We start from the raw sequence: 24,928 nt of genomic DNA on the forward strand, positions 1-24,928 counted from the left end.
AGGATCATGTTGTCTTTGACCTGGGCCAGTAACAAGATTGAGGCTAGGATAGGAGACTCTTTGGACTCACTGAGGCCCTGAATCACCCTTTCTTGGCTTCAGGATGGTGAGATGATCCCCTACGGTGTTGATAATCAGACCAAGCACTGTCTGAGACGGCTGGGGAAACGCTACCACTTCCAGATCCAGGACCTGAGGCCTGAGGATGCTGGCCTTTACCAGGTCATGGTGGAGGATGCTGTGGTCTTTTCCACAGAGCTAGAGGCCAGCAGTGAGTGTTCTTCATCACAGAAGTTTGCATAGGGGAGAGAAGAGGGTCCGTGTTGGTGTTATGGAGAGGGATACATGCCACAAGGCAGCACTGCAAAGACAACTAGGAAGAGGGATAAACCCAGATCCTCCTGTTCGTACCCAGCTGGGCTCTTCACAGTGATTCAGGGACACAGTCATATATGACATGCCCCTGCCCACAGATCTTCTGTTGCAGTTTATTATTTTCAGATCAGGCCCAGAATATGCCCTTTTGCTACAACATCACCCCTTCTGATAAAGGTCTGCCTCCCCTACAAATCCCAAGCGAGAATTTCCACCTGGGCTAGACAGGCCCATGCGGCCCAGGCCTCTTCTAGTCCCACTTCTTGTGTTCCTTCCCCACCTTGTGCCCCTCCTTGAACTCTGTCTTGTATCCATGAAGGTCCTGTGTCTACACCATCTATAGAGCACCTGACCAGGGGCCTCTTAGGAGGACAAGGAAAGACCTAGAGGAGGAGGCCTTGGGAAGATAGGTCATAAAGAACAAGGCTTAACCAAGGCTGAAGAACAAGAAGAGAGAGAGTCACACAACAAGCCCCAGGTGCTAGGATGGGCTTTGAAAGCCCGGTAACAATGTGACATCGGCAGAGGAACATGGCCTTGGGAGTGCGCCATCTCTTAGCTGTCAGGATGGGACAAGCCATTTTTTGGACTCAGGGCCTAGCTCTAGGCAAATACCAATCCCTCAGTTCTTTATTTTCTTTAGAAAGGCTCTCTCTAAGGCTGTCCAGGCTGGTCACAAACCCACTATGCTACAAGCTGGCCTTGAACTTGTGATTCTCCTTCCTCAGCCTCCCCAGCAGCTGGGATTATCAGTGTATACTGCTATACCTAGATCTTTTAATTTCTTAAGCCACAGTCTCCTTGTTTGTAAAAAGAGAATTTAAGGTCTCTCGGCAATCACAATATGATGACAACTCTACATTTTATGTGTGTATGAGGGGACTGATGCTGTCAGTAAGGACCTGGTGGTGGCTACAGAAAGTGGGCAAGGAGATAACCTAGCCAAGCAGGAAGATGGTGGCAAACTGCTCTGAACTAGGTTTCTTGATTCCTAGCACCAGTGCTCAGACATCCCCATGTCACACTACAGAGCTGATACACCCTCTTTCCTGTTTCTATGGCAGCCATCCCTCCCAGAGTGGTGGTCCCACTGGCAGAGGCCCACTGTGAGGAACGGGGTGATGCAGTCTTTGAATGTACCCTCTCCAACCCTTGTCCCAATGCGACCTGGCATTTCCAGCACCGACCACTGCGGCTCAGTGACAAATATGAAGTCTTTGTGTCCCCTGATGGGCTAACCCACCGGCTGGTTGTGAAGGGGGCCAGTTGCTCAGATATGGGTCTCTACTCGCTGAACACTGGTCTCCATGCCTCCAGTGCCTGGCTGGTGGTTGAAGGTGAGTGGACACACTTCTGAATTCCCCTGCCTTTACCAAGACAAGGACTCAGAGTGCAGACAGGGGGGTTTCCTTCCCTTTGCCATCTGCTTCTGTATACTTCTCTCACTCAGAGAGAATGAGGAAGGCACCTCAGATCTATTCCTGATTAAGTACAACATAGCCTCTTCATGCTCCACCAAATCCAGCTGTGTGTGCTCCATTAGACAGACCTCTTAGGGTTACTCAGAAGCCTCAGATCCAGGATGACCCCCAAGACTTGGGATAGGGCTTACGCCAGTGTCCCATGTTTAACATGGATGAGAAGCCCTGGGATGGACCAGGAAACACCCTAATTCTCTCAAGCATTGGCATCTGGGGACAACATGATCCCCAGAAACTGTGAATTGGGCAGAGGCGAGGCAGACAGTAGGACAAATGGGTCTTCTAAAGCTTGATAAATTCACAACTTCGAAACATAAGCTTATGTGCCAAAACCACATGACCCACGTGGCAGGATGGGGTGGCTTGTGAATATAGGTCGGGGGAAGAGGTGGTGGATGTATCTACCAATGTGCTGAAACATCCTTGGTTTTTCCCCCTCCAATGGACAGTTTCTCCACTGGGGAGGGGGAGGGCTAGGCAAAGCAGCCGTGTCAGACAGGTGCCTTGCCCTCATTTAACAGGGTCTTTTCTCTTGTCTCTCTATGGGCTAATGACCTCTGTGTAATTAACACCTCATGGAAGGTGGGAAGGATAAAGGCCCTCAGACCACAGATACTGACCACCGGCTGCAGACTCCAGAAGCTCTGGCCTCCGAAGCAGAAGACTCTGGAGGCATCAGCATCAAGGGAGGGCAATCCAGAAAGCAGGGTTCCCTCAAGCAGACTAGTGGGGCACAGCTCACAGCAGATCCAGACAGGGGTGCCTTTGGCAAACATGGCTATTCCTTGGTGATGGATGAAGACATAGTTAATTCCACTTGGGGACCTGGGCAGGATGAAAAGGGCTTTCTTGAAGGAGGGCGAGGCAGGATCACTCTTCCAGGGGACAGTCAGCCCCACAGAGAGGGAGACTGTGGCAGAAGCATTTCTGGAAGGCTGCATTTCCAGGGAGGGGACACAGAATCAGATTTGGGATTTGTGGAGAGAGGACAACAAGGGCCTGGTAGAGACGACAGTCAGAACGACAGATGGGAGACAGCAGGCAGCTGGAGGGCTGGGTCCAGCGACCCTCAGGACAGAAGGCTTGAGAGCAGGGGAGAAGGGATGCAACACAGAGAGGGTCATGGCAGTGAACTGGACAGACATGGCCAGGGACAACTCCGCGACCCTCAGCAGGGAGCTGGGGCAGGACAGAGGGTGCTGTGGGGATCCCAGTCTGATGCTAAGGGATTTCAGCTGCAAGAGGAGGGGACAGAAATGTGGGGCGATCGTCTGGATGCGATGGAAGGAAAGAGTGACTTGAGAAGGGAGAGGAGAGCAGAGGCAGGGTGGGCTAACGGAGCCCGCCTCGGGGAAGCTCTAGGAGGAATCAGAGCAGGAAGTCCTTGTGTCTCTGAGTTTCCTAGAGGAGGAGCTCACAGCTCTGAGGCAGGCATGCGCGCTGAGTCCCGGGGCTCTCAGGCAGGTGGAGATGCTGGCCATGGAGAAGCTGGGGTGTACTGGGAGGCAGGGGGATATCCAGGACAGACATCTGCTGGCAATGACACCCAGAAATCATCATTATCTGCAGACAGGAAACATCCGGGGTATAAGAGTCCTGAGGCCAAAACTGAGGGCGCTTTCCAGGGGGCAGGTGGTCATGGGATTGTGGGGAGGGGCTACAAACCTGGCCCGGAAAGACCAGAAGATGTCAGGAATCAGAAAGGTAGCCTACAAGAGCTCCGGGGAGGGAATGGCCAAGGCTCAGCTGGAGCTTTGGGCAGGACAGAGGAAGTTTCCAGAAGCCTCCAGTTTCCTCAGAGCTGGTCAGTGGGACAGAGGGAAGCAGGGACACCAGAGTGTGAAAACATGGGCTTTCAGGATGACACATGGTCCAATCTCAGAAAGATAGGGGCCCACTGTGGGTCTGGAGTGCTGGGGTCTAGTGGGAAGGAAGGAAGCATGGACGGTTCCCAAGTAGCTGCCCTGATGATGTCTAGTCAAAGGGTAGATGCCAGAAACCACGAGCTAGTTACATCCCCAGGCCTGGGTGTCCAGGGCTCTGGGGGAACACTGGGACACATGGAAGGATTAAAAGACCCAGGGGCAGTGGGATCTGAAGGAGAGTTCTGGAATGGGTCAGGGAGGTCCCAAGGAAAAGGGTCCAGAGGTGGGATAGGCTGTAAGGGTGGCTTACAAGGTCCAGGGTGGGTGGAGTCTAGGAATGAGGAGGGCTGGGAGTATTCTGAAGGGATGGCTTCTAGGAATGGAGCTACTTATCGTGATGGCTCCCGGATGCAGGAAGGAACAGGATCTGGCCTTGGTATTGGTTGCCGAGCCACCTGTGCGGCACCTGCGGAGACAGAGTCTGGGAAGCAGGGTACTTACAGTCATGACTCGGGGGTGCCTGGGGAGTTGTGGTCTGGAAGCAAAGGTCAGTATGGTCCTACAGGAAAGGTATCTGGAAGCGAGGGTAGCCTCAGAAATGGCTCGGGTGGCATTCACGGAATGCCTATTAGTGAAGCTCAGCATAGGGATGTATTTCAAGGCCATGGTCAAATAGCCGATAGTGGAAAGCTCCACAATGTCCACGGCTTAGGGAGCTCTGAGGCAGTGGGATCTGTGGGTGGAGACGGTATGAAAGACTCTCGAACAACAGGCAAGGTTGGAGAGGGATATACAGAAGCAGAACCAGGGCACTCTGGAGGATTAAGTTCTTGGGGTCACATTGGAGATTATGAGGACTTCAGAGTCTTGGGGGCCTTTAGGGAAGGAGACTTTGGCAATGGCACTGAGGTTTCATTATCCATGGAACCAGGGTCTCTGGGGAGAGGGGACAAAGAAGGGGATGGAGAAAGGATCAGTTTTCTTGGTGCTAGGACCTCTGCAGTTGGAACTGGGAGTTGGGACAAAGCCAGGCATCCTGAGGCACCATGTCCTCATGCTGAGGCTGGTTCAGAGAACCACTGGGCTCAAATGTCTGGCAATGCATTAGGTTATAGAGATGGGTCTGGAATTCCAGAGCCTTGGAGCACTGGTGACAGAACAGCTTGTGGAGAAGAATCAAAGGGTCTTGGGCCTGAAAGAACAGGACCAGATGGTGAGATGGCATTTAGAGATGGCTCATCGGGTGACAGATTAATGAGACCAGCAAGTGAGGCAAGTTATAAAAATGGAACTTGGGGCTCTGGGGCCGTGGGTTCAGGGCATAAGGCAGATTATAGGAATGATATTGGGTGTTCTGGAATTACGGGGTCAGAGAGTAAGGCAGGTTATAAGAACAACATTGAGAGTCATGGGGTCAGGGAATTAGGGGGTCCAACATTAGGGGGCTGTAAGAATGGTTTAGGAGCTTCTGAATTTATTTCATCAAGGAATGAGGGAAGTGGTTTAGGATATTCTGGAGATGTTTTGTCATGGAATGAGAGAGGCTTAAGGGGTGGTTTGGGGGAAATAGGAAGAATAGAATCCAAGAATGGGGTTGGTTATAGGGGAGGTTCAGTGGGGCCTGGGAAAACAGGGTCAGACAGTAAAATGCACCTTGCAGACGGTTCGGGGAGGCTAGGAGGACCAGGTTCACTGGGTGCACCCAAAGAACATGAACCTGTGGGTATTGGGTCAGTTTATCAGGGAACAGCAGAGATTGGCTCCAAGGACAATGGAAAGAAAGTCAGAGGAATGGGGCTTGCAGATGCAACAGGACCTGAGGTGGGCTCTGGGATAGCTGGAATGTTGGATACTACAGGTGGCATAGCACACAGGGACAATGCTATGGGCCCAGAGAATCTGGGGACACCAGAAAGACCACATATGTTTTCAGGTAGTCAGGGTACCGAGAACAGTCTTGGGGGTTGTGGGTACTCAGGAATCCCCGAAGCCTTGGGGACTGTTGTGTCTGTGGGGAAACCAGGTATCAGAGAATGGAAAGACGATTCTGGATTCCAAGAGTCTCTGAGGGACAGAGGGATTCCCAGTGGGGAGAGCAGATCTGTACACCAAGCAGGAGTTATAGGGACATCTAGGATTCTTGATAGTAGGGGGACAGTGGAGGATGGGAGTGGGTCAGGGGTAGCTGCTCTGGAGTCAGGAAATGATTTTGACTTTAATAAATCAGGCTTGGGAACAACAGGGAGATGTAGAGTTGCTGGCCAGCAGGGAGTGACACCTTGGGGATGTGGAGACTCATTGCTGAATGACAGGAGGAGGGGAACAAGTTCTAGAAGCTTGTCAGGGGTGGGGCATGTGATAGACAGGAGTTCTACACCTGGGAGAGAGACCAAGGTAATGTCAGGACCTGACAGTGGGCGAGACATGAGCCACATTCGGGCTGCAGGCTGGGAAGACCAGGTTCAAGGCAGCTTCAGGGCTTCTAGTTCACTACGGGAGAATGATGCCATTTTCAGGCAAACCCATGAAGGACAAGGAAACTTCAAGGGCAGGGGATGGGAAACTGGCCAAGAGGCTGCTGGTGAATGTCAAGGACCGTGCTCCTTGGAGAGCAGAGGCTCAGAGTTTGTAGGGGGCAAGGCTGGTTTTACAGAGAGCTCAAGTGTCCCAGGCAGAAGGGATTCCACTATCTATGGAGATGGTGTCACTTCAAAACCTCAGGACCCCCAGAATGAATTAGATAGTCCATTAAGCAGAAGGGACTTCAAACGTGTATCAGGAGGAATCCAGGAGCCAGGTCTTCAACTAGGAACAGGACAGGGAGAAGGAAGAGGATCCCTCCATGAGTCGGGGTCCTGGGAGGCTGAGACTGGCAAGGTCCAAGGATCCAGGACCTCAACAAAGTTTGAAAATCAGGGGGGAAAAGACACTGGCTGTTTAGGTAGGAAGCCTGGTCCCTATGGAAGCAAGCATCAGGCACAGTCTAGGACTGAAGTTGGATCAGCAAAGAGAGGGACCACAGAGGGGGCCAGAGGTCTGGGGCCTTGGACTGGCAGTGAGGACAGAGGGTCTCTGAGAGAACCTTGGAGTGAAGACAGGAGCCGAGGCCCCCAGAGACATCATGGCAGCAGGAGAGATACCCAAGAGGGCAGGTCATATGTCTGTGGCCAGGCACAAGATGCTACCCAGAGCCCCAGATCCAGATACAAGCCTGGCACTGGCCGCTCTTCTTCGGAGGCCCGAGGTAGGTACTCCCAGCTGGTGGCTCCTATAGGGTGGAGCCAGAGGGTAACATCCTTGGACACTGGGGTGCCTACATGCCAGTTCTACCTCCAGCACAGGAACTCATCCCTACCAGTGTCTCTATTTCCCAGAATCCCTTGCAAATTCAGGGAGCAGCCCCTCTTTTCCTCTCCCCGTGCAGAAGCGATCCAAGCTGTGTGAAACTCAAAGGTCTGCTTGGTATTAGCTCTTGAAACTCCATGTCCAAAGTCCCAGAGTATTAGCTTGCCTCTGTGACTCCAAACACCTATCTGTGGGACTCGGGGGGTTGGGCAGGATGCTCTACACCCTCATCTGTGTACCAGCCTAAGGAAATGAGAGGCTGGGCATTGGGTCTGCCTGAGCCCTGTGGGCAGGACCATAGAGGCTCCCCAGAATTCAACACAGGCCAAGGCTGGGCTTTGGGGACTTCCTTTGTATCTCTCCAGGCTCCATGGACCACTTCTCTCAGGGTCTGACTAATACAGAGGTGCAACTCGGGGAAGCTGCCATACTCTCCTGTACCCTTACCAGTGACCTGGGACCTGGTACCTGGTTCAAGGATGGAGCCAAGGTACTGACACCTCACACCTCATATCCCCTCTTTCCTAACTAATGGGGTCAGGGAGCATGGCAAAGCAGAGTAGTAGACAGAAGAGACTTTACAGGAGTTTTCACTACATTTCACTATTTTACTGATATTTCAACTCTGGGAGACATTTAGAAAGCAAGTGTGTGGTGTGTTTTGAAATAACACATTATGAATGATGGATGCCAACCTCCCAGCATCCTCTCGCATGAGTTCCACTCAGCCTCCATGGGCTCGTGCAAGCACATTGGTCTCGTCCTGACCAGCTGTGCTCACTGGTCTCTCTGAGCAGGCTCTCTGAGCCCTATCAAAGCGGTCACATCAGGTGGCACAGCATGGTGGTGTCAGAGAAGTCTGACTCCTGATCCCTATTCTGCTGTTAGCAATTATGTGACCTCGGACGAGTTGCTCATCTATAAAAGGGGACTCATAACAGCCCTGATCCTGTAGGGCTGATTTGAGAGTTGATGGCCAGCTGGTCTCCTGAGCAGCCACTGCTCTCTGAGCGGCACCGAGAGGCACAGTGGCAAGTGGTAATGACCATCTGGTTCACAGGGCAGTTATTAGAGCTGAGCAGGACAAGGTAGGAGTAGCCATCTCCATGGTGATCTTTGCCTCCAGCTCACTGCCCAAGATGGAGTCATCTTTGAGCAAGATGGGCTCACGCACAGACTGATCCTCACCGGTGTGGAGGGCAACCAGGCTGGGAGATACACTTTTGTAGCCGGCCGCCAGCACAGTGAAGCCAGCCTGACTGTGCAGGGTGAGGCCCAACCCATCCCTACCCACTACTCTCTGCACCAACTGAAAATGCCTCCTCTGGAAGCCCTGAATCCGTGACTTATCTGCAATCTTCTCAGTCTGTGAAGATTGTTTACGACGCCAGCCCATGCCTTTCCCAACCCAACATCTTATCTCCTTCCTTACCAGGAAGTTCTTGGTAAGGTCTGACCCTGGCCTTTCCTGCTCTAGACCTAGCCCATTCCCTCTGCTAGTCCTCATGAGGTAGGGTAGGGAGTTCCTTCTCTAGGCTCTTCCCATGATTCCCAGCGGCCCAAGGCTTGGTCTTTTCTGATTCTTTTACTCTGTTTCTACCTCCAGATCCTCCCACCATTGCTCCAGATGTGACAGAGACACTGAGAGAGCCACTGGTGTTCAAGGCTGGGAAGCCAGTCACTGTGAAAATCCCTTTCCAGAGCCGCCTCCCTGTTCAGGCTGCCTGGAGGAAAGACGGGAGCGAGGTGGTGGGCAGCAACCACAAGGGCATCCAACTGGCTCTGGGAGATGACTACACACGGCTGTGCCTTCCCAGCGTGTGCAGGAAGGACAGTGGCCGGTACAGCGTGAAGCTGAGGAGCGAGGGAGGCTGTGTGCAGGCTGAGTTCACCCTACACGTTATAGGTGCTGACCCTGCCCGTTCTCCAACCAGGGCCCCAGGGTTCTGGGGTCCCAGGACCTCCCTAGGAGCCTGGACAGGACTAGGGATGGGCTCTGCTAGCCTTGGTCTTCATTTGCATGAGAGTTAAGATCCAAAGGCAACCCTACTGGCCCACTTCCCTGTTTCCAGATTGCCCTGGAAGAAGAGATAAGCCAAGGCCAGGTACAGGCTGGTAGACCCTGTTGTGTGAACTCTAACACAACAGAGTTTGGGGAAGATTAGTGGAATGGTGACCCCTAGTCTGGACCAGCAAAGTCAGATCGCCTATACAAGACCACTAATCAGGAGGCCATGCTGGTCACTGAATGGAGCTGGGTACAGGTTGCAGGTTCCATGGTATCTCCTAAGGCAGGACTGGGGATGTAGAGACTAGAGACACCAAGAGTCATTTGGAACCTTTCCACGAGCTGCACCTTGCCTCAGCCTCTGGCTGTCAGCAACCGTGTGCATCTCTGGGCTGTCCCCTTTGCAGACTTCTCCGATGGTGAGGGGATAAGAAACATGCCCCTCCCAGCTCCTCTGACTCCTTTCTCTTCCTGCTTCTCTCCATGGGTCCTCAGACAAGCCTCAGCCCCCACAAGGACCCTTGGAGGTTCAGGATTGCCACAGAGCAGGCGCCTGCCTCCACTGGCTACCCCCAAGGGATGATGGGGGTCAGGTCATACAACACTATGTGGTGGAGAGGCGACAGGCTGGAAGGAGCACTTGGCTGAAGGTGGGTGAGCAGCCACCAGACAATACCAGCTTCACCGATGTCAGCGTGGAGCAGGGCAGGAAGTATGCCTTCCGTGTGCGGGCTGTGACCTCAGAGGGAGCCGGGGATGCCCTGGAGTCTGAGGAGGTGCTGATGGCTCCTGAGGGTGAGAGAATAGATGACATTTGGATACAAGACTCCTCTGCTCTCTCCGCTATGGCAGGAGTACAGCCTGAGGGTCACTAGCTATGCTTGGGGGATGGGGATGGGGTGGGACTTGAGGCCTTTGTAGAGCACAGTGGACACTCCTTATTATGGCTTCTTTTGTGATTTTGTAGCCTTTTATGGTTCTTTGAGGCTGAGGCACAGAGCCCCTTTCTCTCAGGACCTGCATATTGGTCAACATCCTTCTCTATCACGTGTCCTTGTTCCGGAACAAGCTATCAGTGGGTGAGGTTAAGGGATCACAGAACTGGCTCCAACCAAGGCTAGAGAGCATTTTCTGTCCTATCATCTCTGTCCCAGAACAGCCAGAATAGTGTCCCCGGAAAAACTGACTAAGCACCGGAATGCTTCAGAAGGCAGAGTGTGACCGCCCCTAGATTCCCCAGGCCCTCTCCCCACAGCGTTACCTCCCATGAGCTGGTGCTTGTCTCAACCTCTGCTGACTGGCATCCTCTGCCCTCAGCTCTCCCGGGACCCCCTTCTGCCCCCACCATCCTGTCAGCCTCCAGCCAGAGCATCACTCTCACATGGGGGGCACCACGGGGTCCCGGCAGTACCCACATCCTGGGCTACCTGGTTGAGAAACGCAAGAAAGGGAGCAACACCTGGATGACTGTGAATGAGCAGCCCGTGTCTGGTGAGTTGGTTTGAGGGAGCTTCTTGCTGACCCCATCCCGAGCTGCCTTGGAGCCCCTCCTGGCCGCAGGACCCCTTGGTGTCACTAGTGTGGATCAGTTTAACCTAGTTGCTGTTCAGCCAGTGTAGTTTTGTCCATTTGTGGGGGTCTTTAGCAATGTCTAGAGATAGTTGTTATAGTCACAGCTGGGTGGAGGGTACATGCTCTTGACATCTTGTGTAAAGAAGACAAGGACGCTGCTAAACACCCCATCCCCAAACCCCAAAGACTCATCCATCAAAGTCCATCAGAAGAGCTTGAGGACGCCTAGGGTAGAAGTCTCAGACTGGAAGCCAGAGGTAAAGCTGTCCACTCTGCCCCCCTCACACACACTTCAGGCTTTGGCCATGGAACCCACTTCCTCTGTAAATCTCAGCTTCCTTGCTGATAACACAGACAGAAGTGACCCTGACCCTCTAGTGAGCATCCTAGAAACTAGCTGCTTCCAGAGATAAGAAAGAATGGGGGGAGACTGAGGCTGAGGCACATGCATATCTGTGCTCTGTGTGTGCTGGAAGCCCAACACCAGGCTCAGAACAAACTCTCAGCAGTCCTGTAATGGCAATGTCACTTAGGAGTTAAGGCCACTTGGGGACCATATCCTCACATCTCTAATGTCATCATTTAGTATTTAAGTATTATGACTCTGTGAGGCAGCATGAATCAGAGACATTAAAGTGCCTTCATGACCATCTGGCAAGGCTGAGGCAAACCAGGTGGGATGAGGATGAAAACACCTTTCACCTTGGAAGCAGCCGTGTCAGACCTGGTTGGTGCAATGCAGGAGGGCTGCGTTAGACCCCATGTTTGGTCTTCTCCTGAATGTGGGGGTGCTGAGATATGTCCCCATTTTCTGGTCCCACCATGTGAGACTAATATAGGATGTGGTCTTCACAGAGAGGAGGTGCACTGTGGTGGACCTGCGACAGGGTTGCCAGTATGAGTTCCGGGTCACGGCCGTGACTCTGTCGGGCCCTGGAGAACCCGGGCCTCCTTCGGAAACTGTCTTCGCTAGAGACCCCATGAGTAAGTAAGGTACCAACCCAGGATGTTGGGGAGGGATATGCATGGGATAGCTCTGAAACTGTAGGACAGAAGTTCACAGGTCAGGTGCAGTCTGGAGGGAGATATTCTAAAGAGCTGGAAGTCAAGGTTGAAAGGTCACTGGGATCTTAAAGGGTCTAGATTGAAGTCAAATGGGTCCAGGGGCCAGGCTGGAGGAATGAGAACTTTGTGAGATCATGTCAGGCACTCTTTGACCTTGGGGAAAGTCAGTGTCTGTGCTAGCCCAGTGGTATTACCCATTCACTAGTGGGGAGTCTCATCCCTGGGGAACAGGTAGCAGGGAATCCAACTCACGCTATTCATCACATGCAAAGAGTCCAGCATTGCAGGAGGCGCTAGGAGCCTCCACCTCAGCCTCTGTCTTTTGTGAACATAATCTAGCCCGGTATTTTCCTGTCTGAGGTCTCAGCAGCATCAGAGATGTTGAAAGTCATTCTATATACAACAAAAACAGCGGGATTTGTCATTAAAGATAAGTACAACAGCAGCTTCTCATGTACCCATGCCCCGCTTGCCTAACTGTGATTCAAGCAGAGAGTAGCCTTCTCACAAAACCCCTATTAAATGCTTCTCTCCAGGACATGGAGTTTAGAAGGTGTTGCTCTGAGCACCTCAAATGAGGCTGCTGATGACAAGTCATCCGGGCAGCAGAATCAAGGCACTTGTAGAATCAGCTGTGTGATGGACTGTGCAAGTCCAGTAACGACAGAATATTCTACAGGGATGGGGGGTGAGCTGGCCCGTGTGTCCTTTCCTTGCAAACAGAGCGAATCTATCCTGTTCACTGTTGATCGCTGGCTCTCTCGTCAGCGATGGGGATGGAGGGAACAGGATGCGCAGTATCTGTGGCAGCCACAGCAGTAGACCTTCTCTTCTAGACCCTTACTACGGTGCAAAGTCTGTAGACTGGAAATGTCACTTGGGAAACTTCTTATAGAATCTCAGGCCATGTGTAGTGGCACACACACACATCTGCAATCCACCCCCAGCACTAAGAAGTTGAACAGAAGGAGACATATGTTTCATATAGATAGATGATGAAGAAGAAGAAGGAGGAGGAAGAGGAGGAGGAGGAGAAGAAGGAGATAGAAAGCCTTGGCAGATAATACCAACTTAGATAAGGACAAGTGAATCATAGGCAGAGTCATAGTGACCTGTCCCCTGAACCTTCACCCAGCCGATACCCTATTCTGAAAGATATCTGTACTCCCCCTGAACACTCACACTCCAGTGTCATCCCCTTCCCCATGTCCTGCCCTTTTGTGTTTATAACCCCTATGTGAATAAGTAAAAATTACGATTTGATTTTAAAAAATAAAAATAAATAAATAAATAACAAAAAAAGAAAGAGAAAAAAGAAAAAAGGAAGGAGAGAGAAAGAAAGAAAGAAAAATGAAAGAATATCTTGTTCTGCATCTCAGAACTCCTGAATTAGGATCTGTGTTTTCGATAGTCTCCAGTGATTTGAGTAAAAATTCAAGGCTGAGAAGCACTCCCCTAGAGCAGTGATTTTAAACATCACCATGTGTTTAGAAATACCAGCGATCCCTTATCAATCCTAGTGCATTTGGAGCTGGTATCTCACAGACAGAATGTTTAATATGCAGCTAGCCTTGACAGCCAGAATATGATGATGCAGTGCAATATCCAAATCTCTCTCTCTCTCTCTCTCTCTCTCCTCTCTCTCTCTCTCTCTCTCTCTCTCTCTCTCTCTCTCTCTCTCACACACACACACACACACACACACACACACACACATCATGAATTTTGCTTGTTCCACAGTCCCCATGGGGAGGTAGAGCTGCTGGTCTTCCCATTTAACAGACAAGGAACAGGAAATCCGTGCTGGTGTTGTTCCCAACTAGGAGTTATAATTCAGCATACAGACATAGAACTCCAGGCCCCAGACACAACAGAGCATAATGGGTTCTTAACTGAAAATATCAGTTGTCAAGAATTATAGAATAGTTAGGGGTTGGCAAGTTGTTGGGTGAGTTGAGGCGGTAGCCAGGTACCCACAGTTCTGCAGAAACCCCTGAGTGAAAGAAACCCCAAGTCCTTTGTAGGAAGATACCTCAGAGGGAGGTGACACATTCCTGAAATTTCCATTGTGCTTGTCCAGGACCTCCAGGGCCTGTGCGGGATCTCCAGGTTACAGACACGTCAAACACTAGCATTACTGTGAGCTGGATGGTGCCGGATGCCCAGGATGCTGATGAAGCCCAGGGATATATTGTGGAGATATGTGGTTCAGACAGCCATCAGTGGAGCCCATGCCACGTGGGCACTGTGCCAGGCACCACCTTCACAGCCAAGGGGCTTCGGCCACAAGAAGGCTACTTTGTGCGGGTGACAGCAGTTAATGATGGGGGCCATAGCCAGGCCACTACTCTGGACACATTGGTTCATGCCATGCCTGCCACTGGTGAGTGTCACCCTGAATCCTATAGACTCTTCCTGAGAGGCACTGCCATGTAGCCATCAGCTGCCTTCTTAACAGAGGGGTGGCATCGAGCACCGAGCTAAGTGGACCCCTCTCAGAATTGCATTCTTATTACAGTTCCTGTCCTACATGGCTAATATTCTTGATCCTCGATTTACAAAGATGAAAGCAAAGGCCAGAGATGCTTCACCCAGGGTCTCTCCATTGTAATGACTCAGAACCAGGATTTAAAACAAGTGACTCCGGGGTGTAGGCATTGCTTAGTTTAAGATGGCACGCTCCCTGTTATTGCAAGGTGGATTGTGTTTCCCTTTGGGCGTTAATTGCTAGAAGCAGATCCTTTGTCTTTGTGAGCTGTACCAATTCTCTCTAGTTGTAACTGTGACAATAAGGAGACAATAAAAAGTAAAGAGCTCCTGAGTCCAGAATCTTAGACTCCTGTCCTGGCTCTGTCTTTTAGTGGATGTAACCAAGAAGGCCACTCCCTGACTAATGGTAATCTCCACCTCCAAGCAAAAATGCAGTTTTCCTGCCTTCCACGATAACCTTCACCTTCCCTGTTGACAACTTTGATCCCCTCACAAGATTGTCCCTGTCTCCTGGCATTTCTCCTCAACACGCCCTTCCAAGTGCCCTCCGCCAGGCCATTGCTTTGGTTCAGCCTTCTATCTACATCCTGGATGAGCTAGCTGTAGGCCGACTGTGGAGGGAGGTGACAAGTCATCTTGTGTGTTCTAGTCTGTCCCAGGTTCCTCATGGACTCCGGCACAAAGGATACACTGATGGTCAGGGTTGGGGACAGCGTTCGCGTTCCAGTCTCCTTCGAAGTGAGTATAACTGGAGCAGTGTGTGGCAGGCATTGTCCCCAAGCAACCAGGAAACTGGACAATCTTGGAGTGTTCCTTCTTCCTCGTTATTCTTTAGCCTTATTCATAGACCTTGACTTGTCTCAGGAATCAGGCTCAGTGTGAGATGAGTGGGAAAGAAAATCATTCTTGAAGCCAAGCTGGCATTTGGTCTCTTGGACGCCATGCTGCTTTCAGGTACAAGTGTACAAGGGGCTACACATCCCTCTAGTGGTAGCTTCTGGTACTGCACCTCCAAATTAGCAGAACCGTCTTCCCTCCCCAACTAAGTCCGGGCACTGAGGGAGATGGCAGGGTAGATAATCACTTTTGCCTTTAGAATATATTTTTGTGCAAGTGAATGATCAAGAATCTGACTCAGGATGATCCTCAGCCGATGTCAACACTACACAACTCTACGCACAGTTTCTAGTGTGGTAGTAACATAGATAGCCTAATGCTGTCATGGCTCACTAATTTGACTCTGGACAGTGTCTTAACCTCTCTCTGTATAAATTTCCTCATCTCTCCATGGCACAGAGTTCTTCCATCTCTTCCCTAAGCTTACCAAAGGGCTGAGAAAGCGATGGTAGCAACCTGGGCCCTGTTCTCTGTACTTTCCACAAATTGTTAATGCCTAAACCCCCGGAACACCCCCATGGGCAATTTACTATCAGTGATCTCAGAGTGCGCACCAGGGGGGTCCCATAGGCAGTTGGTAGCAGCAGCAGCTAAAGGGGTCACTGTTAGATTATAGGCCTGACACTCAGGTACTGACCCCTCCATGAGATCAGATACACAACCTGGGGAAATCCGGCCACTCCTCCTTACAGTTTGGCCCTTGAGACAAAGAACTGACAACTCCTGCTTCGACCACACAGATCTCAAGGGGGAGGGGGAAGCATGCTCACCCCCCCCCCCAAAGACAGGAAGGGTAGAGCTTTGTTTGAAGAATTTCTCTGAAGTTATTGCCTCCACGTGCTGCCCTTGATGGCCACTGCTACCCTCACAAAGTTGTCTCTCCCAATGATCCCGCAATGCCTCTAAGGCTCTCCAACCTCAAGGGCCACCATGCTGCTTCTGGTATGAGGTACTGTCCCTCACTTTCCCACCGTGAGGCTTGAACAGGACCCCTGTGATCTCGAGGGTGTCTCTCCTAATAAAGCTCAGTCGGAAGGGGAAGCTCATGCCAGCTCCTTTCCTGAACCTGGCCCTCCCCTCCCCCTCCCCTCCCCCTCCCCCCCCCCTCCCCCCCCCCCCCCTCCCCTCCCCTCTCCTCCCCTCTCCAGTCACCACAGTTCCAGGCCAGCTGCACAATCTACTTCCTGCAGCCTGTCTCTATTGCAGGATTTCCCGTGTCACTCCCTAGCTTGCTTGGGCGGCAGGGAGGGAATACTCCCTTCCCAATTGGGTTCTTCTCACTCCCACCAAGTACGCTCATGTGAATCCAGAACCAGCTGCACTGTCCTGTGATCATCAACAGCAGCTCCTCACTCAGGGAAGTCTAGATGTGTGAGGCTGAGGGCCAGAACCGTTTCACTGGGCCTCTCTTCCTGTCCCAACATCCTTCCATACCTACTGGCTAGCCCCACAAGTCACCGCCTCCCCGAGAGCCCATTCCTCCTTCATCCCCACGTGCACAGGCGCATCTCTTCCAGCCTAGAATGGTCTTCTTGACCTTCTACATTAGGGCCAGCTTGTGTACTTTTCCTTTTACAAAATGTCCTCCATGAAGAACAGAACAAAGATCAGGGAGAAAGGAGTCACATGGGACAGGAGGCAAGAGGGTGATGGCCTTAAGGGAAGAAAGAAAAAAAACAGCATGTTTTCTCTCACGTGTTTGTGTGTGTGTGTGTGTGTGTGTGTGTGTGTGTGTACTCATGACTGTATGTGAGAGAGAATTGTGTAAAATGGAATCAGAAGGTCTATAGCAGTGAAAATCAGGAAGATTCAGCGATACACACACAATAAAATGTCATCATTAAACCTATTATTTTACATGCTAACCACATAATTTATTTGAACAGACACTTAAAACAAAAAACCTTCCTCCTCTCAATTTGCGTTTGCTCTTGGTTCCCAGGCTGCACCCATGCCTGAGGTGACCTGGATGAAGGATGGCTTGCCCTTGCCCAAAAGAAGTGTGACCACTATGAAGGATGGCCTCACCCAGCTTTTGATTCCTGCAGCTAGCCTCTCGGACTGTGGCCAATACACCGTGACGCTGAGGAACTCACAGGGGAAAGAGGCTACCTACAGCTTCTTCATTGGTGTGGCAGGTGAGGCCACGCAGCAGTGAGCTCCCGCCAAGGTGTGAAGGCTGCACTTGTCTTGCATTGTGTCCTCATTGTGTATGCAAGTTGACCACACCGTTGAGCCTACACACTTCAAGGCACAGGAGGTTGGGTAGAATGAGAGTCCCCGAAAGCCCCATGGTTCTGACCTATGAACATGGAGATACCACACCCTTACTTCTTTACTGCATTTTTTTGTTTGTTTTTGTTTTTGTTTTTTTGTTTTTTTGAGACAGGGTTTTTCTGTGTAGCCCTGGCTGTCTGGAACTCACTCTGTAGACCAGGCTGGCCTCGAACTCAGAAATCCACCTGCCTCTGCCTTCCAAGTGCTGGGATTAAAGGCGTGTGCCACCACCGCCCGGCTTTACTGCCTTTTTTAATAAGAGCAAATATGGCTCCCAGCACTGCATCACTGAAGGACACCGTGGGAAGAATCTGCTCCTGACTCTAGTGCAAGTTAAGGTTGTCCCTTCCCTAGAATGACCTCGTTCCCTAGCCCTGAATATCCAAAAATGAAGGAACAGACTAACAGTGGGCATTAGTGGTTTGATTTTATGAAAACTCTAACTTCTGTCCATGTCCTGCCATTTTATCTGTCAAAAAGTGAGTTAATAAGTAATTTTGTTGGAAGTCATCTGTGGTGGTGGGTACCTATAATCCCAGACTTCGGAGACTGAGGCAGAATCCAGAGTTAAGGCTAGCCTGAGTTAATGTGGGTGAAACCCTGCCTCAAAAGAAAAAAAGAGCATTCTTTAGGGGATATTTTTCACCTTGCAGAGATAATTGTATACCCAGACTTAGTTCCCTCTGGCCTATCACCTTCCTGACAACACTGTGTTCTGTAGGACCCCCAGGAGAAGACACTAGCAGAATTTCTGTGGCTCCTCTGCAACATGTCTTCTCTCTCTCTTTCTCCCTCCCTCCCTCCGTCCCCCCGGCCCCCCCCCTCATCCTCCCCCTCAGCATGCCCACAGGCACCGGGTTCCATCTACCTGCAGGAGAATGTGCCTGGGACAGTGACGGTCCAATGGGAACCGTCCCCGGATGAGGCTCAGGGCATCCCTTTGCATTATACAGTGCTGATGCGGTCCTCGTCTCACGGATCCTGGCATGAGGTGGCCGACCGTGTCCGCACCAACCGCTTTACCCTCCTAGGGGTCCTCCCTGGCCACGAGTACCACTTCCGGGTGCTAGCCAAGAATGAGCTGGGGGTTAGCAAACCTTCAGACACCAGCCAACCCTGGTGTATCCCCAGGCAGAGAGGTAAGGGGTCCCCCAAAAGGGAGGGAGAGGCTTAGCTGTCTGCCTCTGTGCTTTGGGTTGTGGAGTGTGTGGAGTGGCGCCCTTCCGTCTAGTGTGGTAGTGGTCCTCCCGCCTCCTGCTCAGTGCCGGCCTGTACTGATGCCCACTGCACTGGAGTCAGATTGGGCTCCACTTCGATGGGCAAAAACAGTCAGGCTGTGAGTGTTGGACTGTCTGGGGGCCTTTGGGTGGACTCTCAAAAGGAACAGGAAGCAATACGTTAAAAATAGAAGTTAGTATTTCTATAAAAACAAAGCATATTTTATAAATCAAGTAGGTATAGATCTTTAAAGGAATCACTAGAAGAAAAGATTACAATACTGGCTGGATCATTTTACCTCTATGAAATACAAAAATATCTAGAAAGTGCTAGAGCAAAATGTCAGCTACAGTCATCTATAGGTAGTGAGACTATAGATTTTTATTTCTCTCTCTCTCTCTCTCTCTCTCTCTCTCTCTCTTTCTCTCTCTCTCTCTCTCTGTGTGTGTGTGTGTGTGTGTGTGTTCTGATTTATACACAATAATGTTTAGTTTTTAACCATTTAAAAAATCCAAACAAGCCGGGCAGTGGTGGCGCACGCCTTTAATCCCAGCACTTGGGAGGCAGAGGCAGGTGGATTTCTGAGTTCAAGGCCAGCCTGGTCTACAGAGTGAGTTCCAGGATAGCCAGGGCTATACAGAGAAACCCTGTATCGAAAAACAAAACAAAACAAAAAAATCCAAACAAAATTTAGGAAAAGGGTGAAAACAGTGTCAGGCTGTGCAGATGAGCTGTGGGAAGAGACTCAGTCCCTGGGCCTTCAGCAGTACCATGGACTCTGCAAACCTGGCTCCCAGTCAGGCCTTCTTTGCTTGTTAACCATCCTTCCTTCTTCCCGGGAATACACCGCAGACAGGTTCACAGTGAAGTCTCCAATATATCGGGAACCTGACCTGAGCCAGAAACCCCGCTTCCTGGTGGGTCTTCGGGCTCATCTTCTGCCCCAGGGCTGCGAGTGCCGCATGACCTGTGCCGTGCAGGGCTCACCCCAGCCCCATGTCACCTGGTTCAAGGACGACCAAAGCTTGGACAGAAACCCTGCGATGTACACTACTGACTTGCTGGGTGTGTGCTCCCTCATCATCCCCAGCGTGTCCCTTAAGGACAGTGGCGAATACAAGGCTGTGGCCAAGAACCCACTGGGACAAGCTGTCAGCACAGCCACTCTCATTGTCACAGGTAACGATGGCTGCCTGGAGCGGGCCAAGTGGGAACAGAAAGGAGATCCAGAGGAGTAGCCTCTGGCCTCAGGGAGCCCTCAAGGGCTGGGCTTCTCAGGAAGACTCAGACGGTATGCCATGAGACTTTCATTTCTGCCTGCCTCTATGAGTGTTCTATTATATATTTAACCTGACCGTCACAGGCCCTCCTGGGGTTTGATTTGCTCAATTGTAAAATGAGATGCTGGCTACTTTGGTAGTGTGGGGACCTACACTACCCACCTAAGAGTCCCTGTGTGTGTGTGCTGACACATGTCTCAGGATAAGACATAAGCGTCTTGCTCTGCAGATCCTTTTATAACTGTGTCAGATAGGATTATTAAAAGACCATGCTGAGTCTCTCATTGGCCATCTCCATTCTTCAAGGTGAATAATAGATACCAATAAGAAAAAACTTTGGTGGCTCTGGGTCAACCAATGCCGCCAAGTATTGTAGAATCTTCATGATGGGATAGGTGTGAGAGGGGCCACTGTCCCTTTGGGATCATCTGAAATATTCCTTGTCTTACAGAATACAACTCCTAGGCCACTTGACCTGGAATGCTAGCCTTGCCCCACCCTACAGCTGTGAAATGGATGGCAGATCTCTGAAGCTTTGCTCAGAGTGATCCAGCATGACAGTGGATGTCCCTGGGTGAGACGGCAACAAGGGGGCTTTTGGTGAGACATGACCAGAAGGGATGAAGTCCTTGGAGAAGAAATAGAAGAAGAGTGGAGGATGTGGTCTTGAGCTGAATGATGGCTCAGAGTGACCCTGTTGCTATGGGTGTCTTTGTTCTGCACCTCTGGGCAGAGCTCCAGAGAGAGTGGTCCACAGGGTGGAAGCTGAGCCCACTGTGACTACAGGAATGGAAAGTCATAGAGGGCAGAGGACCTGAGTGAGAGGGTATCAAGGATAGGGGTGGGGGGTAGTGCAAGCTGTCTGTGCTTCATTAAAATGACAGACTACAGAAGGTGAATTCTTTGTAGAGTAACTTGGGGCTGGTTGGTTGAAGGAAGGACCCCAAAGCAAAGCCTCTGAGTGGAGAATGTCTGGGCTCACAGGAGAGAGTGAGTCAGAACAGTGTTCATCTGCGACAGGGCAGAAAGCCAGGGTAGGGGAGACAGTCTGTGAGGCCAAGGCTCCCTTTTCCTGACTAATGCTTTCCACATGCGTCTACCCTGCAAAAACCCTGGGATCAGCAGGACTCAAGCCTCCCTAAACGTTGTGTGCATAGAGACTGTGAGCCAGCTGTCCCTCCCTAGAGCCGGCAACATTCTTGTCTGGGGAAAAATTCTACTGCAGTCTATTCTGGGGGCTCCTGTCAGCAGAGCTAGGAGACTATCAAGCGCATAAAGATTTGATTCTCATGCAAGGCTCCCTAGTCACTCACCCAACTTCTGCACAGCTTCACTGTCCTGTGTCACAGGTAGGATGGGTCCATCTCTATGTGATCCACTGCCATCAAAACTTATAGGCACCCCTGTATACTTGGATGCCTGTACCTCTACCCTCCTGTAGGTATGGTCCTATACCTCAGGACACCCAAGAGTTGTTCTGGAATTTGCAGGGATAGAGAAATGAGTGAGCCCTGAAGAAAGCCAAGCCCACCATCTCCCAGAATGTTGCAACCAGGTCTGAAAGATTACCTGGCTAGTGGGCACAGTCTTCTCTGCCTGCCTTCTGATTGTGGTCTCCCCTTCGCTAAAATGCATGGCAGACTTGGGCAGAAGAAACAGAAGCCGTAGATCAAGGGGCTAGGGATGAATGCCAAGAGCGTCTTCCTATGACAGATAGTGTCTTATTAAGGTGAGCATTCCACTAGAAATATTCAGTGATTGCAGAATGCCTTCGTATGACATGCTGTCCCCCATTCCCGCCTCACTGAGGAAGCTGCCTTGTCCTTGGGATTTCCCTGCTGCCTTTGCTTGTAATTGCAGCAGAACAAGAAGAAAATGCTGGAGATTTGAGTTTAAGTCCCATCCCTGTGCAGCAAGCACTTTACCTAAGTCATCTCCACAGAACCTGGAAAACTCTTTTTTTTTCCAATTGGACATAGAATATCAGATTGATTACTTTTTGTTTGCTTGCTTTGGGATTTTTGTTTTTATTTGCTTGACTTGGGTTGTTGGCTTTCTGACTCATTTAAAACAGAGTCTATCTATATAGCCAGGCTGGCCTCGAACTTAAAATGTTCAGCCAGCCTTACTTGCATTAGCCTCCCCAGTTCTGAGATGACAGGTCTGTACCACTAACATTAAGTGTTGGCTTGTAGTTAGAAGAGAGGTCTGCCGCCATCTTGGTTTTCATCAAGTACAGGAACTTCTGTTAATTATTCAGTCAAATCGTTTCTACTTGTGAGACCCCAGTTTCCTTTACGGTTAGACTGCTTGATAACTCTCCCTCAGCTCAGGAGGGCCCTACTCATTACTCCTCAGTCTCTCTTTCTATGTGTTGTTTAATTTTGGATTATTTATATAGCCACACGTTTGAGCTTTAATCTTTGTTCTTCAAAGCCTAACCTATCCTTTCTCTCGCTCACTGTACAATGGCATCGATCCAGAGCCTGCGTAGATGAGCAGGACCCTTGGCAACAATTCTCCCCAGCAGCCTCCACAGCCCCTCTGACACTACCAATGCCATCTAGCAAGGCAGGAGCTCCCACCTCCAGCCTCACTCCGTTTCTCTGTGTCCCTTCAGCAGAGTATAGAGCGGTGAAGTTTTGGCATCTAGTTCCGGGGTGTAAGCCACAGCAGCAACAGTCGGTCACTTTATTCTTTTGTGGGCTTTCTTGGTGGACAGCTCATCGGGAGACGGCATACCCCTAGCCCTGGGATTTTATTTAACTACCCTTTTGGTTTCTGGGTGTGCCTTTTGTGTTTATGCCCCTTGTCTGACATCCTCAAATGTGCAAGGGATCGTAGCATTTTATCAGTCTCTTTGTAGGATATTGTTCATGCATTACCCTCCTAAGAATGTCACCACAGTGCTTGGGCCCTGCACACTGTTTAGGCTGATTCCCTGTTCTTGCTCTGTCATGGGTACTATCCTGCCTTCCAGATGCTTCTCTAGATCTGCAAAACACTCGGGTTGGTATGAAACCTTCTTATGGAGGGTGGGCGGGCCTCCTGCTGTCACGGAAGTAAATGAGACTTGGTCTGGGAATGCAGCAAATAAGATACCAAGGCGGCAGGGTAGAGGTGGGGGAGAAGAAAAAATGCAGTCCAGTGCAGCATGAAAAGATCCCACTGCTTATATTGTTTCCTCGAAAAACAAACAAACAACAATAACAAAAAAATAAAACAAATAATTCCCCCAAAAAAACAAGAGACCCAGCAGTGCAGAATTCAGCGCTGTGGATGGGAAACACTCACTACCTTACTTAGCTTTCTGTAGCCCACAGTCATTCTCCCTGAGTCGTCTGTCCTACCTTCACCCTGAGATGGTGCTTCAGGGTAGCTGTGCATCTCCACACCCTTGAGGGACTAGGCAGGCTTCACTCTTGCTATTCTGCCTGGCCTGGTCCAGGCTGTGCGCTCTCCTGTTGTGTCCATCACTAAGCTGGAGCTAAGTCGTTGGACCAGTCCCATCATCTTTCTCTTGCCATCCACAGTGGGCTGTTGGAAAGGTCTCAGGCTGGGTGAAGCATCTCCATTCCCAGGACACCCTTTTCAGGAGAGAAATGCCCAGAGGATACCTTTGGAGAGGGAGTTCACATCACTGCTTCTGATGTCCCAGGGGCTGCCAGAAACCAACTCACACTGGTTCCTGGCCAAGTCCTGCATGCTAATAGGAGACTAGTAGACCTTCAGTTCAATACGGGTCTTGCGGGCCAGTACTTCCTTCAGAGGCCTGGTGGCTGTGGTTTCCATTCCAAGGAGCTCCCTCTTCTCAGCAGGAGGTAATTGCTCACACCTAGTTACCCCATTGATGACTTGTAATCCAGGCTTTAAAGCATTAGAAGGCTTGCAAGCCCTGACTTTGACTCTCGCTCCTCCCGGCCCGCACCAGACTCTGCCCTGCTACAAATCTTGCCACATTTGTTTGCAAGAGATCCACACAAGCTCACCATTCACTTTTCTTTTCTTAACTCCTGAGTGCTGTTGGTACCTTAGGGGCCTGATCTATCTGTCAACATAAGTCCACTGGACAGCAGAGCCTCTCCTACCTCGTAAAGACAATGTTTGTCCCACTATGGGACTCAGTCTCCATCTCTCCTATGAATGCAATTTCTCCAGCCCAGTGAAATGGGCATCAGGCTCCACTCTCTCAAGCCTGATTCCAAGTGATATCTGTCCTTCGTGTGATGTCTTCTGTCCCTGATACTCATGAGACCCTCTGCTGTCGATGAACCAATACCCTGTCTTGTCAGCTAGCTCTCTGTCTCATACAAGCCACAGCAATTTAGATGTGGAGTTCCCCAAGTTGTCAGTTTCCTATATTGGATCATAACTATGCCCCCATCTACATGCTGAATCATGTTGTAAAAGTTATTTTTCATTTCTGTATGAATGTACATATATATTTATATTTATATATGTACCACAAGTGCCCGCCAAGGCCAGAGGTCAATTCTCTCTGCCCATAGCAAAGTCCATGCAGCTGCAGCAGTGCCTGCTTATGACATGTTACTTTTAAGGACTGGAATATATTCTCTAGTCCATCCACCATTTAGGGGCATTCTTCCCCTCACACTGTTGACCTCATTTACTAAAAGGTATAGCACTCAATACTACATAGAGAGCCACCCTGGAAATCCCCCCAGGGATACCCCACCTTCAGATGGAGAAACCTTGGTTATAGTAGCTGACTGTACCCCTCAAACTCCTCTATCCCCAGCCCTGTAGTGTCCATCCTCAGACATCAAGTATTGCATGGATTTTCCTGAGAAGTCTGTTTCTATTCATGACAGAGAGGGCAACAGCTAGGCAAAGAAATGCTTCTGCCCAACTCTAGCTTGGTGAACAGAACTTAACTGAAATTGCTTACTGGAATTTCTTACAGGAGCATGGCATTTGTCAGTGACCACACTGCATCATTACCTACTTATGTACTTATGGGGATGAGGTTTCAGACACCTTTGTGCCTGTGTGCCCTGCGAGCCTTGTGAACCCTTCCTTCCTTCCTTCCTTCCT

The 24,928-nt window shown here is 50.5% G+C and overlaps 1 protein-coding gene across 1 annotated transcript in view; it reads left to right on the forward strand.

Moving 5' to 3' along the window:
* Igfn1 (immunoglobulin like and fibronectin type III domain containing 1) overlaps positions 1-20,511 on the forward strand; it is a 31,296-nt gene extending 10,785 nt beyond the window's left edge. Inside the window, exons 11-26 of the mRNA XM_028773810.1 lie at positions 103-271; positions 1,440-1,712; positions 2,439-2,488; positions 6,848-6,965; positions 7,432-7,556; positions 8,193-8,334; positions 8,673-8,972; positions 9,570-9,869; positions 10,392-10,565; positions 11,502-11,630; positions 13,792-14,094; positions 14,851-14,939; positions 17,041-17,236; positions 18,215-18,514; positions 19,446-19,772; positions 20,325-20,511. Coding sequence (XP_028629643.1) covers positions 103-271; positions 1,440-1,712; positions 2,439-2,488; positions 6,848-6,965; positions 7,432-7,556; positions 8,193-8,334; positions 8,673-8,972; positions 9,570-9,869; positions 10,392-10,565; positions 11,502-11,630; positions 13,792-14,094; positions 14,851-14,939; positions 17,041-17,236; positions 18,215-18,514; positions 19,446-19,772; positions 20,325-20,338 — 3,009 coding nt within the window. The 3' untranslated portion in view covers positions 20,339-20,511. The remainder of the gene's footprint in view (positions 1-102; positions 272-1,439; positions 1,713-2,438; positions 2,489-6,847; positions 6,966-7,431; positions 7,557-8,192; positions 8,335-8,672; positions 8,973-9,569; positions 9,870-10,391; positions 10,566-11,501; positions 11,631-13,791; positions 14,095-14,850; positions 14,940-17,040; positions 17,237-18,214; positions 18,515-19,445; positions 19,773-20,324) is intronic.
* Positions 20,512-24,928: the final 4,417 nt, after the last annotated feature.

The sequence above is a fragment of the Grammomys surdaster genome, unplaced genomic scaffold (genome assembly GCF_004785775.1).
Source record: "Grammomys surdaster isolate TR1022 unplaced genomic scaffold, NIH_TR_1.0 234, whole genome shotgun sequence".
Lineage (NCBI taxonomy): Eukaryota > Metazoa > Chordata > Mammalia > Rodentia > Muridae > Grammomys > Grammomys surdaster.